General features: G+C 42.5%; 1 protein-coding gene across 1 annotated transcript in view; it reads left to right on the forward strand.

Annotated features, from left to right (window-relative positions):
* The first annotated feature begins 1462 nt into the window (after positions 1-1462).
* Positions 1463-21315, forward strand: part of LOC126235609 (dehydrogenase/reductase SDR family member 11-like) — a 106779-nt gene continuing 86926 nt past the window's right edge. Inside the window, exons 1-3 of the mRNA XM_049944321.1 lie at positions 1463-1594; positions 11534-11539; positions 16128-16290. Of these exons, the coding sequence (XP_049800278.1) occupies positions 1463-1594; positions 11534-11539; positions 16128-16290 (301 nt within the window). The remainder of the gene's footprint in view (positions 1595-11533; positions 11540-16127; positions 16291-21315) is intronic.

Consider the following 21315-nt stretch of genomic DNA (forward strand, 5'->3'; position numbering starts at 1 on the left):
ATAAACTGTTAATGGCGCCTTGCTAGGTCGTAGCAAATGACGTAGCTGAAGGCTATGCTAATTATCGTCTCGGCTAATGAGAGCGTATTTGTCAGTGATCCGTCTCTGGCAAAGTGGGCTGTACAACTGCGGCGAGTGCCAGGACGTCTCTCTAGACCTGCCGTGTGGTGGCGCTCGGTCTGCTATCACTGACAGTGGCGACACGTGGGTCCGACGTATACTACCGGACCGTGGCCGATTTATATGCTACCACCTAGCAAGTGTGGTGTCTGGCGGTGACACCACTGTTTCCCTCTCATTTGGATACGAAACTCTACTTTTTAGCATAATCCTCGTACAATGAGAGGGCCTTACCCCTCCCTACCACGCTGGCCTCTATGCCCGCATGGTACCACCTACTGGTCGACGTCGGAGCCAACGTCAATAACCTCCCCATCATCCACGCACTGGTTCTTGCGGAGTGCATTATTCATTGGACTGGAGAGATGGACCTCGGAGAGTGCGAGATCCAGCCTAAAGGGTGAATGAGGAGTGGAGTTTTGTAAGCTCCTCTTGGATACGCAGACATGTGTGAGGTGTTGTGTTGTTATGGAGAGGGAGACAGTCATTTACACTTTTGTGGCAACGAACATACTGAAGTCGTTCCTTCAGTTTCATGAGTGCACCAGAGTAAACTTCATAGTTGGTCATTAGATTATGAGGGGTACATCAAAGTGTCCACACTATGAACAGAGATGTCGAGCACTGCAGCGAGGTGTCTGTCTGTGATCCGTCACTCACCTCGAATGAAAACGTCCACACGTCCCAAAAGTGCAAGAGTGACAAACGTATGCAGCGAACCGGCACGTGGGACATCGGTCAGGTTTCCACCAAAAGGAACATAATGACAGCACTCCGCTCTTTGAACGCACCTGCATTACTGATGCAATTTTTAAGGCTATGTATAGAGCCGCCACATATCGAAGCTTCATAAAACTACAGAAGCTGACGCATCGTATTCCACGATGTCCGCCTACAAATCTTCATGTTTTCAACAGAAAGGGACAGAGAAAAAATGTGTTATCTGTACATTACTTATTGAACTCCTCTCGTAGAACAATACCTTCATTTCGAATGTGGAGTTTACTCCGTCGACGTTATGTAGCTTAACAAAACGGTCGTCTGCAAACAAATTGTTTGGAACAAATGCTGCTACGTTTTTATTTATTTACATACAGCTGCAGTCAAACCGAATGTCGGTTTGAATAAGGCAAAAACTGCTCTTGTACCTGTTCCAGGTTCTAGAAGCTACTCGTTAAGGCGTTCCACTGAAGTCGTCCATCGGACAGACAGATCTGTTTGCCCACCGGCGGAGAGGAGTATGGACTGCGGTCGGGCGATAACGGGCTGCCCCGCCGGAGCTACGCGGGCCGCCTGTCCTCTGGAGGCGAACAGCCGCTGAGGCGCGCCACTTGCCGTCAGGATGGAGCGGTACGCAGGTCGCGTCGCCCTGGTGACGGGCGCCAACTCCGGCATCGGCGCCGCCACCGCACGGGCGCTGCTCAGGAGGGGGCTCGAGGTCGTCGGCCTTGACAAGAGGATCGACAGGGACCAGGTAGTTAACTAACCACCAGCCTCGGTACAGCATCTCAAAACTGGACAGGTTCAAAAAATTGTGCCAGTACTTCAGTTCGAAGTGTTATTTAGCTAACTGCCACAGAAACAGCATGGGTTTCAGAGCAGTAGAGAAATGAATGTGATGTATTAAGAGTAAGGTATTACTTTTTTCTATTTTTAGCTCAGTCACTTTTTATGACACAATCGTAACTGGTTTTTAGTCTTCAAAGCCCATCCTCAGATGCTACTTTTCTTGAGTCATCAGTCTTCTGACTGGTTTGATGTGCCCGCTACGAATTCCTCTCCTGTGCCAAACTCTTTATCTCAGAGTAGCACTTGCAACTGACGTCTTCAATTATTTGCTGAATGTGTTTCCATATCTGTGCTCCTCTACAGTTTGTCCCCATTACATCTGCCTGTAGTACCATGGAAGTCATTCCCTGATGTCTTAAACAGATGTCCTATCTTGCTGTCCCTTCTCCATGTGAATATTTTCCTTTCCTCTCCGATTCTGTCCAGAAACCCCTCTTTATTACCTTACCATTCAATCTAATTTTCAACATTCGTCTGTAGCACCAGATCTCAAATACTTCGATTCTCTTCGGTTCCAGGTTTCTCACAGCCCATTCTTTACTACCACACAATGTTGTGCTCCAAATGTACTTTCTCAGAAATTCCTTCCTCAAATTAAGGCCCTTTTTACCGGTGCTAGTCTGCTTTTGATGTCCACCTTGTCCCGTCCGACACAAGTTATGTTCTTGCCCAGGAAGCAGAATCCACCTACTTCATCCACTTCGTAATCGGTCCTGACTTTAACTTTCTCACTGTTCTCATATCTGCTACATCTCATTACTTTCGTCTTTCTTAGATTTGTACTCATTAGACTGTTCATTCAGTTCAGCGGATCATGTAGTTATTCTTCGCTTTCACTCAGGATAGCAATGTCATCAGTGAATGGTATCATTGATATCCTTCCACCATGAATTTTAATCCCTCTCCTGAACATTTCTTTTTTTTTCTCTCATTGCTTCTTCGATGGTACAGTAGGGTCGAAAGACTGCATTCCTGTCTTACACCCTTCTTAATCTGAGCACTTGGTTCCTGGTCGTCCACTCTTATTATTCCCTCCTGGCTCTTGTACATACAGTATATGACCCGTCTCTCCCTACAGCTTACACCTATTTTTCTCAGAATTTCGAACTTGCGTATCCCACTTCTTTGCGTATTGATTCTTCCTGACTAATCTCTTACACTTCAGCCTGCTCTTCATCACTACTGCATTCTGATCTGCTCCTGGGTACGCCTTACAATCGAGTATCTGATTTCGGAATCTCTGCATGTGTATGACGTAATCTAAGTGAAACAATGCCGTATCAGCCAGACTTTTCCAAGTATACCTCGTCCTCTTGCGATTCTTGTACAGAGTATTCACTATTACTAGCTGAAATTTATTACAGAACTGAATCAGTCTTTCTTCTCTCTCATTCCTTGTCTGACACCAATATTCTCCTTCCCTTACAACTGTACTCCAGATCCCGATTACTATTAGATGTTTATCTCCCTATTCGTGCTGTATTACCCGCTCATTATCCTCATATACTTTCTTTGTCTCTTAATATTCAGTTTGCGGCGTCGACATTTACACATGAACTATTGTTGGTGTTGGTTTGCTGTCGATTCTGATAGAAACAACACTATCAGAGAACTGTTCACAGTAACACACTCTCTGCCCTTCCTTCTATTTTTAATGAATCCTACTCCCGCTACACCATTTATTGCTGCTGTCGATATTACCCTACACTCATCTGACCATAATTCCCTGTCGTCTTTCCATTCCACTTCACTGACCTGTACTATGCCTATCATGAGCCTTTGAATTTCTCTTTTCAGATTTTCTAGCTTCCCGACCACGTTCAAACTCCTGACAAATCCACGTCCCGACTCGTAGAACGCTATCCTTTCGTTGGTTATCTAACCTTTTTGTCATGGTCACCTCCCCTTTCGCAGTCCCCTCCCAGAGATCCGAATGGGGGACTATTCCGGAATCTTTGACCAATCATGAAACTTTTTCAGTTACAGGCTACATATCTTGGGGGTACAGGTTATGTTTCTTTAATGCAGTGATTTCCATTGCCTTCTGCATTGTTGATTGCGTTTACTTAAACTTATGGGCTAACTTTTTTCTGGTTCATAAACATTTTATCTTTATCTGTTATTACTTTTATATTGTAATTTCATGTACTGACACGTTCCATGACCTTGGACGTTTGATATTGTTGATTCTTCCGCCCTTAGGGGCAGTTTCCTAAACCGAGGACAAGAGAGTGACTTTAACCTCCGTCCGCTCCATCGCCCTCTTTGACAAGGCCGTTGGCAGAAACAGGGTGATTCTTATGTCGGAAGTCTTCGCCCGCCAATGCTGGTTATTAATCAATATTTAAGTAGTTTCGTGTTTCGAACTTGGGACCGAAGACGTCAATCAATTGAATAATCAAAGACGATACCCCTCGACCACTTGTGCATCACCAATGCTGCTATGGACAATACGAAAGGTTACAGTAAGACCTGAAACAAGTGCTATTTTTTTCACTTGGTTTACTTGTGAGCTTATTAATGTGCTATAACAATGTATATGGTTTCATACATATGAGCGGCATTTGATGGACGAGTGCTCATCACCGTCTCCACAAACGGGATGTTGTTTCTTCCAAAATGTATTAACAGTTCTTGCTGCTAACAAGTGAGTCCGACTGTAGGACTGTAACACTCTAAACACTATTCCCTGAACTTGTCATATTCACAGAGACTCAAAACTCCCTATCTAATGTCGGTAAACAAACAAACCAAGACTTACCATAATGTTGTGTTTGGCCTCTATATGCACATGAGTGAAATCCTTCAATAGAGTCCAGATTTTCTCAGTACTGTTAACCGTAATGAAAGCGTCGTCCCTCCGTGGATTCCCATTTATTTTCACGAAGCATCTTGGTGATACCCGCCTGTTGCTCGAGCGTGTAGTAACAAATCAGGCAGACCGTCTCTGAATTTCTTCGACATCTTCCTTTAATCCGTACTTATGGTGATCCAAAATACTGCAGCTGAGCTAAATTTTAATCAGAATTCTTCCAACAAATTTAAATAGATAAATCGCCTTCCCTACTGCCGACACTAGTTGCCCGTTTCATTTCATATGACTTTGCAGTGTTACACGTAGACATACAGAGCGTAACAGGTGCAATTTATTTTAATTTTATACACACGTCAAGTTCCGCAGGACCAAACTGAGGAGTAAATGTCCAAGGGCATGGAATGGGTCAGTACATGAAATTATAACATAAAGGTAATAGCAGATGAAAATCAAATGTTTATTAACCAGAAAAATGCCAGTCCGTAAAGAATCGCGATCAAATAAGCTAATATTGTTAAGAAGAAATGACAGTAAGGAATAGTATATCTATATATATTAAGAGGCCAATGTCAAAATACCCTGACTCGGGAACAGGCGTCGACAAAAGGTTCGTGAACTTTCATCACTTATTGCCCGAACCGCCCGTTCCTCAGCCAAAATTATCCTTTTGGAATGGGAAGAGTTACCCTAAAATGTAATTCCATACGGCATAAGCGAATGAACATAAGCAAAGTAGACAAATTTTCGTGTCGAACGATCACTCACTTCAGTTACCGTTCGAATAGAAAAAATGGCAGCATTAAGTCTCTGAACAAGATCCTGAACGTGGGCTTTCCATCTATCTGAACACCTACAAATTTGAACTGCTCAGTTTCACTAATCATATGCCCATTTTTTGAAATTAAAACGTCGGGTTTTGTTGAATTGCATGTTACAAACATTAAAAATTGATTCTTACTGTGATTTAGTGTTAGTTCTTTTACTACAAGCCATGAACTTATGTCATTAACTTCCCTAATTCACTTTGGCAAACACGGATGGCATAGAAACAGGTCTAAAATAGTCTACATTATCCCTTTCCCCTTTTTATAAAGCGGCTTTACTACTGAGTACTCAATCGTTCAGGAAACTGACCATTCCTAAAGGGAAAGTTACAAATATGGCTAAATACAGGGCTGACATGTGCAGCACAGTACTTGAATATTCTGCCAGGCACTCGATCGTATCCATAGAGTCCATAGTCTTCAGTGATTTAATTATTGACTCAATCTCTCCCTTTTCTGTATCACAGACGAGTATTTCAGACATCAGTCTCGGAAAGGCATTTGCAAAGAAAGTTATATGATTCCCTGTAGCAATTTCATTTTTATTTAATTCACCAGCGATGCTCAGAAAATGATTGTTAAATACTGTACATACATCTGATTTATCAGTAAGAGAAATATTTTTTCCAGGAACTGACTTTATATCGTCGACCTCATGCTGCTGATGAGACACTTACCTCACAACTGACCATATGGCTTTAATTTTATCCTGTGAGTTAGCTATTCTGTTTGCATAACACATACTTTTTGCCTTCCTAATAACATTTTTAAGCAACTTACAGTACTGTTTGTAATTGGCTACTGCAGCTTGATTGTGACTACTTCTAGCATTTTGATATAATTCCCGCTTTGTTCTACATGATATCCTTATTCCACTTGTCAGCCACGCGGGCTGACTTTTACTGCTAGTACCCAGTTTAAAACGTTCTAATGGAAAGCAAATCTCAAAGAGCATGAGAAATGTGTTAAGCAAAGCATCATATTTGTCATCTATGTTATCAGCGCTGTAAATATCCTGCAACTCTTGTTCCTTAACGACGTTTAAGAAACTGACTATTGCTGTTCGATTAACGTTGCTACATAGTTTGTAATTATATGTGACGTTTGTTTGAGTACAAAAGCCTTTTAGTGTTAAAATCTGTGCATCATGGTCTAAAAATCCATTCACCCTTTTACTAACAGAATGCCCATCTAGTAATGAAGAATGAATAAAAATATTGCCTATGGCTGTGCTACTGTTTCCCTACACCCTAGTTGTAAAGAACACCGCCTGTATCAGATCATATGAATTTAGAAGATCTACCAACATCCTTTTTCTGGTACCATCATTTAGAAAATTTATATCGAAGTCACCACATACAATTAATTTCTACTACTTCCTGCAAAGTATATCAGGAACCCTCTCTAGCTTGAGCAGAAATGATCTGAAGTCAGAGTTAGGTGACCTCAAACAACATTAATTAGCAGTTTAGTGTCACTAAGTTCAACTGCCCCTCCTCAACATTCAAATATGTGTTCAGTGCAGTGCTGTGATACGTCTATACACTCACACGGAATTCTGTTTTTTACGTACATAGCCACTCCCCCATCCCGCAAGGGATGAAAAACAGCCAGCTAATCTGTATCCTGGTAAAGGAAGCCTCTGAAGTGTGAAATTATTTGAGTGGTGCTCCGATATACCAATAATCTATAAGCAGTTCACTAACTTTGCCTCTAATACCTCTTATATTTTGATAAAATATGCTAATTCCTTCTCTACTTGGAAACGTGACGTCCTCTGAAGGTGAGCCCTTAGTTAGAGGGACTTGCTTTAAGTACGTGCTGATATTTCTACTGGTGGCTGAGGACAGCGTACTGAACAATATTACATCTTTATTCATGTAACTGCAGACTAAAAGTCATAGTCAGTACAAGTCATATATTTTCAGGTGTGAAGTGTGGACGTGTAGACGCAAAACGCTTAGTGTATACTGACAGGCATAATACTCTTAATGGTGCAGTATGGTCATGCAGTAAGCCTCAGGTCGTAAAGTTTCTGATGTGTTTGTGGGAAGACTGTTCAAAGCAGAGAAACAACAACCAGCACGCTGATGTGTGTACACATCAAGGTCCTTTGTATGAGAATATCCGCAACTACACCTGTTACAGCCTCTATAATCGCCGTGTCTGTGTCCTTCAGCACAACACTAATAGTGTACCGACCAATATAGGAGTGTTATCCCTACTCATCTGCATTAATTGACACTTTTCTACATTTCTAGCAAGCTGTCATTCATCATACCTATTTGATATTATCTCCGACTCATCCTGTAGCCTCTAACACACACTACGGAAACACTGTCCCTTACACTGCAGTGTAGTCAGCAAACAGTTGCCTTATCCATCACATCGTTTATCCATATATAGAGAATAAGACAGGTTCCATCACTCGTCCCTGACATACTCCAGGTAATAACCTCGTCTCATTTGCCCTCTGGAGCAACGTACAAGGTAGTGTTGTATATTGTCGGACCTTCATTAAAACACAATAGAGCACTGCGTGGAATGCATTCTCGAAATCTAAAAAAGTTGAATTTGCCTGTTGCCTTTCATGAATGGTTTGCAGGTTTTCATACAAGAAAAGGACAAGTTGAATTTTTCACGAGCGGTGCATTCTCAATCTGTGCTGATTTGCGGACAGAAACTTTTCTGTCCAAAGGAGATTTATTATTTTGCTCGATAGCGTTACGGATCCGTTCATCTACTGTTCTTACAAGCACGACTCACCTGCGCTTTTTTTTTACATTCAGTTGAGACTTCGCTGTGGGTGGGAGATTATGCGAGCTAGGTAACAGACCAGTGTCAAAGAGTACTCCCCGTAACACCGAATACCGCATTCCGTACGGACCCGGCGACTGATTTCTTTTCAGCTTTTTCAGAAGCTTATCTATACCAGAGATGATTATGACTATGTTTCCTGTACTGGGGTTTGTGTGACGGTCAACCGATGACGTCTGTACTATATTCCGCCGTGAATGATTTTTTAAACGCAAAATTAAAATTACTGTTTCCATTACTGTCTTCTGTTGTCACACCAGACTGGACTGTTCGATGAGTGACTGGACAGAAGCCTTCGACTCAGTTGCTGATTTTATGCACGGCCAGAAATTTCTCCAGGCCTCGTCAAGATCTGCTAAGGTATGGAAGTGGAATTTGTGTGCTTGCTTCTTCTTACAGATGCAAGAATTTCTACTAACCGTCGTCAGTTCCGTTTCTGTTTTGAACGTAGTGCAACATTCCGAATTTTCTTATTAAACCACGGTGGGTCTTGGCAGCCCTTAATCCACTTAATACGTGGCTAGCTGGGTTGTGGTGACAGACGGATCTGTAGCGCGCCCCAAGGTCTTGGTTAAGGCTGTAAGGTGAGAGATGTGCTGTCTAGTGATCATCGGGCGCCAACAATAAAGAACTTTTAAGTGTGATGCAGCGTGTTGCATAATCGATGTTTCAGATGATTTTGTTTCTAAGTCTCAGTTGTAGATGTCGTTCATGTGTTTTGTTGACAAAGTGTCTTTTCGTTCTTGTCGATGTGGCTTAGATCGTGTTGTTACAATGACGATCTTATTAAAATGGCGAAATTTTCAGTAGCAAGAAATAACGAACGAACGTCGACATTAACACGAACACGAAAAATATTTTAAAATACCAAAACTGAAAAGTGTAAGCTTCACGTTAATCGGTGGCCTCTTTTGTTAACTGTTTCTTGTCGTTTCCTAGTAGTGCAATGTAATGCATGAAAAACACAATGTTGTGTATGTTCTACAGGATTAATTTATTTAGTTGGCCGGTGTAGAAGGCCATCATTAGACTTTAAAACACTATCATCATCTAACGAGTTACAATATTTGTAAACAATATTCGAAAAGATGTTACTCATCTAGACTGAGGCAAAAACACATATTTGACAGTGCGGTAGCAACGCAATTAAAAAGGTAAAAATTTTAACAGTGAACAGATACAAAATGAGCAAACAAGGAAAAGCATTAACAATAAACTCACGAACACTGCCTATGTAACAATTTATATAAATCAAATGAAACTTCATCGTTCCAAAACAATTTTTTCAAGTCTGAAACATCTACGAGTATTGTGTATGTATGGAGACAGACGTAACGGACGAAAATTTGTACCAAGGCCGGGATTCAAACGCGAGTGTCCTGCTAGTTAGGCAGGCATGCTAACCACTACACCGCCCTGGCGGAGTGGCTTTGCACAACTGCAGGGTCTACCCCAGCAAGCCTCCATCCTCAACCAACCTCCCATTCACTTCTCAGCCCACTTGGCACAGCCTCTAAACTCGAACAGCGGAGAGACCCAGGTACAAACTTCCATTCGTCGCTTCAGACTGCGTATATACAATTTACATCAAATTAACAACCCCAATAAAATTGGTATTTGTCAAGACTAACAAAAAGTAGCTTGAGGAGGTATTACATACGAAAAGTGAGACAGAAACAGAGTAAAAGATAAATTAGACAACTATACAAACAGAATTTATGAAGTACTTACATGATTACAATAAAATAAAAGTAAATACAGGAAACTGGAAGAATGTTAATAAACTAGGCAGCGTGAGATGGAATGGAAAGCTGAATGGATTAAGAGAAGTTTAGAGGAGGAGAAGTATCGAGCGGTCTTTCATCATTTGATATTAAATTATAATTGTGGGCCAGATGTATGTGGATTTCCAGGGCTTCCAGTACACTGAGTTTCTGGCCTTAGTCTGCTAAGTGAAATGGGACAATAACTGGTAGCTGGGGTCTTCTCAGTACATGTTCAGCGAATGTGGGGTAATCATTCTGCGACCTCTTGTTGATTTCATGTTCTGCCAGCAAAATTGCTATCCCTCTGCTTGATTGGCCAATATAAAACTTATCATAATAAGGGCAAGTAATTTTTTATATCCCACTTTACCTGTCCTAGCTATGGTATTGTACACTGTTCCTGCAATCAATGCAAAGAGAAGCAGAGCACACATAGAAGAGGAGTTGAATTTTCGGTTCTTGATTCCGATGAAAGGTGTGATCTATCAGCACATTGACTGTGACAAGAAATTTGTGCCTCAGCCTAGATGAGTAACTTCCTTTCCAGTTTTACGATATTTCTCTGCGTGTGTTGTTAAGAAGAACGATGCAATGTGCTTTCGGACATGCATGCATGCCTGGCATTGTGGTGACTACAGCCGTTATGAAATACATAAAATTGATTCACATTAGCGAATGCGAAGAACCATCAGCTTAAGTGAATGACGACAGTGAAAATTTGTGCCCACCCCAGGTTCAAACCTGGACTTCCAACTTTATATGAGCATTCACGTTTACCACTTTCGCTATACGTGAACGACTCATGGCCAGACCTAAACTTCCATATGTCGTCTTTCCTGCAACACAACCTGTACTCGTACACACATTGTGTAATTCCCGTACAGGGGAGGAAAGTTTAACTGAAAGTCGCTGTCCAGCGTTGCCAAATAAATTCGATAGTGCAGTTGGTTCAAATGGCTCCGAGCACTATGGGACTTAACGTCTGAGGTCATTAGTCCCCTAGAACGTAGAACTACTTAAGCCTGTAAGGATGGTTCAAATGGCTCTGAGCACTATGGGACTTAACATCTGAGGTCATCAGTCCCCTAGAACTTAGAACTACTTAAACCTAACTAACCTAAGGACATCACACACATCCATGCCCGAGGCAGGATTGGAATTTGCGACCGTAGCAGTCGCGCGGTTCCGGACTGAAACGCCTAGAACCGCTCGGCCACCACGGCCGGCTCGATAGTGCAGTGCCTGTCGTGATAAGAAGGACGATACACTGTCCTTTCAGACACGCATGTATGCACTTCTGAACCTCATGGATAGGATATAGCAGCCGTCCATCTCGCCTCCCTCCCCCCACCCACAAGCAGTTTCAGCGTTCATTTTCAGGGCAGCTAACGACTTTTGCAGTGTCTTCCTGACGTCCAGAAAGAATTTCAGTCTGCAACGCCCTTTGTACCAGACTAGGACTCGAACCTAGAGCCTTTCCCCTAACTGGTAAATACTCTACTCACTGAAATATCCAGTCGCAGGTCGCGACTCATGACCCACCTACAAATCTATAGTTCTATCACAGTTTCTACACTTCATAGATCGGCATACCATATAGGTTCAGAACTCCTGGAAAAAAGGATATTGTACAAAATTGATTTTCCCACAGCCTGAATCATTGATCTTGGAATCAATTTAACACTTCAGGAGAGTATTTGCTTGAACATTCCGTCATATAATAACCGTGTGCTGCACACTGGAGTGAACTTGTAACTAGGGAGGGAACAAATGTGTCAACATTCAACGTAAAATTTGGAGTGTTCATAGAAAAGACCCACGTGAAACACCAGAAGGAAATATACTGCGCGTGAACAGGTGATGTTACAGGTTACAGCAGTAATACGGCAGCCTTGGTTCTGGTTCACTTTCGATACTAAATTGATATGCAACTTAATTAAATTGTGGCAGTTGATTGATTTATGACGTTAACATATTATACCGCTAAGAGATTTTTCATGTAACGCCACCCCCTCCACCTCGACTTAACATATTGTTCTTTAAATTGATTTATGACATCCTTGGGGTTCATTTATGATCCCCTGAGGATACTCTGCCCTCCTGAGAAAAACCCCTCAACATCCCTCTCATCTGCCTCTTCCTCCACCCGTCTACGAATTCTCTTCGCCCATAGAAACTCACATTTCATGTCAAATTAATTGATTAATTAAATTTATTAACTGGTTAAATCCATGCCATCTGGGGAATGTTCTAGCCACGCCTCCCTCACTCTCCCTCCCCTCCCCACACTAGAAATTAGTAGGAAAGAACTCAGTTGATTAGCTAATTGGCGAGATATCGATTGCTCCATATGAAATATTGTTTAAACAATTTCTGCTGGACAAGGCAATGTGTGGAATATTGTTTATTCAATATTTGTGGTTGACGATGCAGTATGGAAATTTTAAATTATTGTGGTGCTTCTTTATTCCAATCATGCAAGGAATGCTGTCATCGAACACTCACCACACGTAATTATTCTGTCACAGATCGCCCTAAACATATCTGGCGAAACTAAACTGTTGATCATGTCGCTGACTGCCAGACTGACCACACTGCACAGCGCCCGCCACTGGCCAGGGACTGCCCCAGCTACGAGATCGCGATAATGCTCCACAGACAAAGGATCAGGTAGTGGCATCCGTCCCAGATTGATACCAGGCTCACTTCCTGTCCTTCTCTCTCTCTCAAGAGAATACTTCCTGTTTGTGTGTACCAACGTATGCAAATACACACACCAAGATATCCTCCCCACACTTCCTCCCTTCCAAACGCACCTGTCCCCCTCAACACTCACGCAGATGAAACTCTGTTAGTGGCTATGTACCTTTGTTCTCACACTTCCGCTGCTATGGAAGCCTGTAGCAGATGGAACAAAGACATTAATACATTCAGGAAGAAGTAGGCAGAGTGTGTTGTGTACCCCACTATTCCCTTGTTTGATATGAACGAAGTACTGGATACCTGATAAACCCGCAACTGTGGATGTCTTGGAAATACTCCCTCACTCCATAATATCGATTGAATAATTAATTAAATCGATACTCTTCGTGGCTCTTCCCTTCATTCGATCCCTGCGAAACCCTACATTTGAGCGGGATAATGCACGACCGCATGTTGCAGGTCCTGTACGGGCCTCTCTGGATCCTGAAAATGTTCGACTGCTGCCCAGGCCAGCACATTCTCCAGATCTCTCACCAATTGAAAACGTCTGGTCAAAGGTGGTCGAGCAAGTGGCTCGTCACAATACGCCAGTCACTACTCTTGATGAACTGTGATATCGTGTTGTAGCTGCAGAGGCAGCTGTACCTGTACACGCCATCCAAGTTCTGTTTGACTCAATGCCCAGGCGTATCAAGGCCGTTATTAGGGCCAGAGGTGGTTGTTCAGGGTACTGATTTCTCAGAATCTACGCACCCAAATTGCGTGAAAATGTAATGACATGTCAGTTCTAGTAGAATATATTTGTCCAATGAATACCCGTTTATCATCTGCATTTCTTCTTGGTGTAGCAATTTTAATGGCCAGTAGTACATTCAGCAATTACGTCAAGAGCCCGTGCATGATGTGAAAACAAGAGTAACCTGTGCAATTACTACAACTTGAATTACTGAGTCGATCATTTCCCTCCAAACCGAAACATCTTATCGGTAAAGCTTACGTGATCAGTATACTGTAACCTTTGTCGAGAACTCTCTACTATTGAGAAGACCTACGGCTGTATCATGCAAAACAGTGCGAGAGCATGGAGAGCAATTGAGTCAGAGACAGTAGTAAGAGATACGGTATTTGTTCCTTAGCAAGAGTGTAACAAAATTTAATTTGCACCGATTTCAAAATGTAGTCTTACTATTTAACCAAAACAGGGCATCGTTGTCTTTTTATTACCTACACAGAGATCTATAGTAAGTCTGAACATCAGCCACAACTCGTCTATGGTTTTGGAATTTGGAGTAAGGGCTCTATTGCGTCTTTTAGGTAGAACTGTCTATCGGTTCCAATATTTGCGAATGATCCCCTTGATTTCTTTATAAATGTTTTCTCTTGGTGACCAACATCGCTAACCATGTTCGCCAATCACTATCTCTTTGTCGGCGGATTCAACATCTTCTACTTTTCTTGTTGTCAGCAGGGCTAAAAGTGTTACGCGATTGTTTTGAAACTCGTTTTTCGGAGCAGTTATCTGATGACGGATTTAATATTAGTTTACAAGATTGTTTGTTCTTACTGTCGATAAAGTAAGTGAAAATTTCATGGTTTGTACTAGCTACATGAAAGTAGCCCCTTTCTGCTAATGTATAGTTGAGCTACATCCGTGTAATTCAATTTATGCTATGTTGAATGGCTTTACGACAGGCGCTTATAATTCTGAGATCATGTGCAAGCATGCAGTTATCAGGCTAACTGGATCACCGTTAAATACTTTCGTCTGTGTGTACTAGCAGTTACGTTTTATTTGAATTTCGCCTAACCTAATAATTTTGCTCGCCCAACCACGAGGAGAGTTTCTGTCCCAACTTTGCGATGCATATTCCCATTACTGGTGAACGGCGTGTCTAGTGTTATGTGAGAGTTATTTGAAGCTCTCGCTCCGGCAGATGACAACGAACACTTCAAGAACCTCACGTCCCCTATTTGATATTACATCGGTTTCAGTTATTGGGTTTTCAGATTACGAATTTTTATCTGGAGATCTTTGGGAATTTCGAGTCACACTCAACAAAATGTGTTCCACATGCCCTCTCTACCCTCTTGGCCGCTTCTGGTCTTTGGTGGACACTGGGGTAACTGTACGAGTCTCCGTAGCTCGTGGATTCTTCAGGTAAGCCCTGCACCGAACTGACGAAGTTTCTGCTTTGGACAGTCCACTTGGCTCCAGTTCATAGCAACATGCTCGGGCTTTACATAGTCTCTTACTGTACGTTCGTGGTATACATATATCCAATATGAATATACCTGAACTGGGTAATTTGATGTCAAGCAATAGATATTCAAGTTCGCGTTCGTTATTCAGTACAAGATAATGAAGTCAGAAAAGCAGCGATATATACAAGCGACTTGAGACAACCATGTCCAAATGATACTGCTTTTGGAAAGCCTGGCAAATAGTTGTTCACAGGGGGCTCGACGACATGAGGCACCCTTGCAGAAGCTGTGTACTTTGCAAAGATAAATCTGAGCCGCTTCTGTCTGGGACCCACAGAAAAATCCGGGCTAACACCTATGTTACCTCCTTTCTGACAGATCATACAATATGAAACAAGTCGGCGGACTCTTGATATGTACCGATTCCATGAATACTTTCTTACCCGTTGCGAGGGCTGCTTTGAGAAAAAACTGCAAATTATATAGTGCCGGTCGTCCTAAGATGTCTTGCTACATCGCAAGAACTCCATAAATCCACGTTTCGTTGAATAACGCGCTGCTCAGATTGCCCGACAGGAGCAACAACTGGTACACACTTTAATATTCCTTCTTCACCATGACAATTACCAGCCACATTTAGCTGAGGCAACGGCAGAATGGTCAACATTATGTTACGACGTCAGCTTCAAAGAAACTGGGTACCGAACTATCTAACAACGCAAATCACATCAGCCCTACTTCCCGTCAATTCTAGTCTAATGCGGAAGATTTTCACAACAGGTTAATAGCAGGCCATGTGGCTTCCAATAGAACGGCACACCTGACGTAGACGGTATCCTATCTGAATTGTGGTTACTGACAGTTGAAGAGGTGGTTTTTTAGTTTTAGGTTCACTAAGTAAATTACAACAACGAGCAGAACACCAACTAAAGTCCTAAAAATTGTTTATTTCTCATACTGATTTGCTATAAGTTCTTTGAAGAATTCTGAAAATGTAAGTTTTTGGTTGTTACCTGCTTGGTGCTTTAATTCGATTAGTTAGTGGCGAAAGCTTAACACTGAATGACTATGTTAAGTTTCTTCACATACATGATCAAGTTAAGTGAGGCTACCTGTGTTCACGAATTCCGAGGTTCTGGGGAAACAAGAATATTATCATCCTTAGTGGCAACAACTTCTTTTTTCATGTAATTACGGCACACACTTGTGTAGAATTCAAGTTTGTTAAATGGCAAACTTGATCTATCTCCTAATGATTTTTTTTCTTCTGCCCCGTGCAGATTCCACAAATCTGTCGTTTTTTTCTTGCAGGCTCGAGAACTGAAGGACGCTCCGGGTAGGCTCTATCCATTGCAATGTGACGTCAGCTGCGAGGAGAATGTTCTACGGGCCTTCAAATGGATCAAAGAGAATTTAGGAGGGGTCGATGTTCTTATCAACAGCGCCGGCATTTGCAGAGAAAACCTTCCAACAAGTAAGTGAGCCACAGTTCGTCTCCATTCAAGTAAGAACCTTGAGACATCATGATGCTGCAAAGGATCTGGAAAGAGATTTATAGTTTATACGAACAGGTGGTAAATTACGCACAGAGCCGGTGCTGAAAAGGCTTCTTGTACGCTTACTGTTTCTCTCTGACCACGGCTGGATGTCTTGTTTATCTCGTGTCATATGTTTGAGACCCAGAGCAAGGATCAGGTGGGCCAACTTCGTGAGTCATCTATCATTCCCCTCAATAAACATTTTTATTTAATAGTCATTCTATCATAAGCCAACTAACAGTTACCAAGAATCTTGCTAAATTAATACAGATAACTGAGGTTTTAAAAGTAATATCGCAATGCATAATGACATTTGCACTATACTTAAAATTACAAGTGGTAGTATAAGAACATGTCAACGGTGCAACACAGTGATGGCCCGATTACAAAGGCTCGTGGAGTGGCCGCGCGGTGTGAGGCGTCATGTCATGGAGTGCGTGGCCCCTCCCACCGGCGGTTCGAGTCCTCCCTCGGGCATGGGTGAGTGTGTTGTTCTTAGCTAAAGTTAGTTTAAGTAGAGTTTAAGTCTAGAGGCCGATGACCTAAGCAGTTTGGTTCCTTAGAGATTCACACACACCGATTACAAATAATTGATGAAATAAACGGGAGGCAGGGCTGAGTCCGCGCATCTATTAGCACAACTGTGGGCTAACCCCACAACAGGACTTGAATTTAAGTTGAACAAACGACAAGTAAAGGACGTTAAAATGCGTACATCTCCAGTGCATCAGTAAGCTCCAGACCTGCTCCGAGGCAAACATTGGACACAAGTACATATAACGTTGGTGTCCAAAGTCTATTAGCCACCTCACGCTAGGTGGTACACAATCATATTAAATATTCCTTTTACTAACAATAATGGGGAGCGTAAGAAAAACGACAACACTTTGGTGTCATAAGACATTGTTATTCTCGTCCCATATAAACAAGAAAAGGACAAGCTGGCCAAACGCAATCGTCCTGTAAAAACCGTGCAAACTGTAATACTTGACTGATTGGCTACAACGCTGTTACACACAAATCAAGTACTTAATAAGCTACTGGGCCCCTAAAACAAAATAAACTACCGGGCCCCTATTAAAATGGTAATGACAATTAAACCCATAATATCTTTAAAGAAATCAAAAAACTCTGCAGTTTGCCCAAAGGCTTTCATCACATTCCCACAAGAATCTTGCAATAACAGAAACACTGACAAAATTACTTTCTCAAAATGACCAAAGCCATGATACCAAAATAATGACAGTAAACTGCTCAGCTTGAGGTTGAAATGGGAGATCCGCAGAAGCGTGTGTGACCTGCCAACACCTAGACCTCGTGCGATGACGGGAAAGCCGCCGAAGCAGAAGGAGACGCGTCCCTGCATCGGACCAGCAGAACAGCAACGCGTCAACCGCTGCCGATACATAACTGTCAACATATACCAAAGGACAAACAGCAGACAAGTTTGACAGAAATTAACATACACAGTAGTATTTAAGCTGACATTTAAAATTATTTCCAAGGAAACCAACTATTAAAACTTCAGTATAGGAGCACCTCGTTCATGAACATTGGAAGTTAACCTTCCTACAAATAACAAGGAACAATGTAAAAAGTTATTTAAAAGAATAGTTACATAATAATTGAAGCAAGACAAAAAAAGTCAATCTTATACCTTTACTGGGGCGTCTTGGTGACTGAATGACACTGTAATTCGCTACGCACCAAATGTCTGATGGTCGGCCATAAGGGCCGGCCGGAGTGGCCGAGCGGTTCTAGGCGCTACAGTCTGGAACCGCGCGACCGCTGCGGTCGCAGGTTCGAATCCTGCCTCGGGCTTGGATGTGTGTGATGTCCTTAGGTTAGTTAGGTTTAAGTAGTTCTAAGTTCTAGGGGACTGATGACCTCAGAAGTTAAGTCCCATAGTGCTCAGCGCCATTTTTGAATTTTCGGCCATAAGGTCTAAAACAAACAAAAATCACACTCAGTAGTATCAAATAATCAATGATAACAGTGACTTCAGGTACCAGATTGACATTGCACAATACAAGCTTGGTGCTTGAAGAAACCTCCAGACTGACACACACAGGCCCGAAAGGTGTCACTGAAAGGCATAAAAGAACCGGATTCGTGGCCAGCTAGCATCGTAGGACAATTAACAGTCTTTAAGTACAGTAGTTACTGAATAGTCTTCGTACATGATTTCACGTTAATGCGAAGGAGGTCAATAGCTTCAGGACTCCAAGTAGGGACTGGATAATACTGACCTCCTACTCGTAGCTGCTAACAAGAGGTTCAGTACATCTCGGCGTATTTAGCTCACCACAATTAACTGATGCATTTCGTGACGAGAGCCGCTCTTTGCCCCCTCAGCTCTCCGGCACCAACGGTAAACGCTACATGAAAAGGCGGGACCTACGAACCAACGGTCAACGGTTTCAACTCTCTGCATTCGTCAGTACGCCAGGTAGTCAGACACACCCGTCCAGATCCGTCTTCCATACACCACTCCTTACTTCACAGCTCCAGAGGTAACACCCAACCAAGCAAAGATGATACGACGAGGGCCAGAATCGAAGGAACGCGCGCAGAAATGGCGCCAGTACGATCGCACTAGCGCACCTTCACAGAAGCAACCACTACTCATTTTTGTTGTACAAATTGCGTGTAGCATAAGAAGTAAAGCTGTCACACAATATTGACACAATTTTCGATAAAGCATTTTTCAGTTCACTAAGTTTGATACGCCCAGTCAATGAAAGAGGAAAAGAGGCAGCAGGTACAACAAAGAAAAGAATCATACGCTACTCTGGGAAAATGCTGAAAGCAAACCAGCCGTCTACGACGTTCCAAGATGGCAGATGAGGCAGTTCCATGATGAAATAGCAAAGACAGTGTGTGGCGGTAAGCCCTATCATGAGCCCAGCTATAGACTACGTAGCCAAGGAAAACTAATAGTATTAGGCGTTCACAGGCGGGCAGATAAGGCAATGCCATGTTGAAACGGCAAACACACTGCGAGATAAACCAGTTATTGAGACTAGCGATAGGACACGTAGCTGTTGTTCACAGCTCACGGAATTTCAACGAAAAATAAACAGGAGGAATCTCTTAGAGCGCGCACACACACACACACACACACACGAGGGAGGCCTAATTTCGTCCTATATACATATAAGCAGGAACTACCTCGAACTGGGACACAGGCTGACAATTACAGTAACTGTAGTGCTGCGGTATGAGGGAGATATCAGCGTATTACAGTATTCGAATCTGTGGAATTAGCTTCAGATAACGCCCATCTGCTACTCTGTATCGTTCTGATCTGTAGTAATATCCGTACAACGACAGTTACAGTCATTCCATTATACAGCTGATGGTTGCCCATAATCGCAACTGCGAATACATTTCATGTTACTGAAGGCTGTCGTCCATTGATTAACAGCAGCAGTAGCGGCGCAACATTGGGCTGACCTGTCTGGGGTTTGAATGAGTCTCCAAGGCGTATGCTGTACAGGCCTAGACAGTTATCCTGGTAGACGACACAGATTAATATAGCGTTACTATAGCTAGAATAAACTGCCATTCTGTTTGATTATCTCTGATCTCAGATAGCTATTGCTTTCCTCGAAGCCTTCCCAACAATTGGTAAAATCTTATTATTTTATACACACTGATGAGCCAAAACATAATGGTCAATTACTTAAAAGTCTGTTGGTCCACATTTGGAAAGCAAATGAGCGGCGACTCTGCGTGCAATGGATTCTAGAAGCTCGTGATAGGTTTTCAGATGTTTTCCCCGGTCAAATATTATTTTTAAGCGTACGTGAGGAAAAATGTTATGGTTACTTTGTGATTGGAAATCATCGCAAGTGAAGAAAAATCCTTTTTATTAATAATTTGTGAAAAAATTTGGTTCATGCTCTAGGGGTAGCGTCTTTGATTCATAATCAAAACGTCTTCGGTCCTGGGTTCGATCCCCGACACTGCCTAAATTTTGATAAATAATCAGCATTGGCGGCCGAAGACTTCCGGCATAAGAAGTCAGCCTCATTCTGCCAACGGCCTTGTCAAAGAGTGCGGAGGAGCGGATAGAGGTTCAGGGCACTTTCTTGTCCTAGGGGTGGGAAATTGCCCCTAAAGGCGGAAGAATCAGCAATGATCAACGACATGAGGATGCAGAAGGCAATGGAAACCACTGCATTAAAGACACGTAACGTGTATCCACAGGACATGTGGCCTGTAATTCAAGAAGTGTCATGATGACCTCTCCATTGGCAAAAGATTCCGGAATAGTCCCCCATTCGGATCTCCGGGAGGGGACTGTCAAGGGGGAGGTTACCATGAGAAAAAGATTGAATAATCAACGAAAGGATAACGTTCTACGAGTCGGGACGTGGAATGTCAGAAGCTTGAACGTGGTAGGGTAACTAGAAAATCTGAAAAGGGAAATGTAAATGCTCAATCTAGATATAGCAGGGGTCAGTGAAGTGAAGTGGAAGGAAGACAAGGATTTCTGGTCAGATGAGCATCGGGTAATACCAACAGCAGCAGAAAATGGTATAACAGGTGTAGGATTCGTTATGAATAGGAAGGTAGGGCAGAGGGTGTGTTACTGTGAACGGTTCAGTGACCGGGTTGTTCTAATCAGAATCGACAGCAGACCAACACCGACAACGATAGTTCAGGTATACATGCCGACGTCGCAAGCTGAAGATGGACAGATAGAGAAAGTGAATGAGGATATTGAAAGGGTAATGCAGTATGTAAAGGGGGACGAAAATCTAACAGTCATGGGCGACTGGAATGCAGTTGTAGGAGAAGGAGTAGAAGAAAAGGTTACAGGAGAATATGGACTTGGGACAAGGAATGAAAGAGGAGAAAGACTAATTGAGTTCTGTAACAAGTTTCAGCTAGTAATAGCGAATACCCTGTTCAAGAATCACAAGAGGAGGAGGTATACTTGGAAAAGGCCGGGA

Source organism: Schistocerca nitens, chromosome 2 (genome assembly GCF_023898315.1).
Source record: "Schistocerca nitens isolate TAMUIC-IGC-003100 chromosome 2, iqSchNite1.1, whole genome shotgun sequence".
Lineage (NCBI taxonomy): Eukaryota > Metazoa > Arthropoda > Insecta > Orthoptera > Acrididae > Schistocerca > Schistocerca nitens.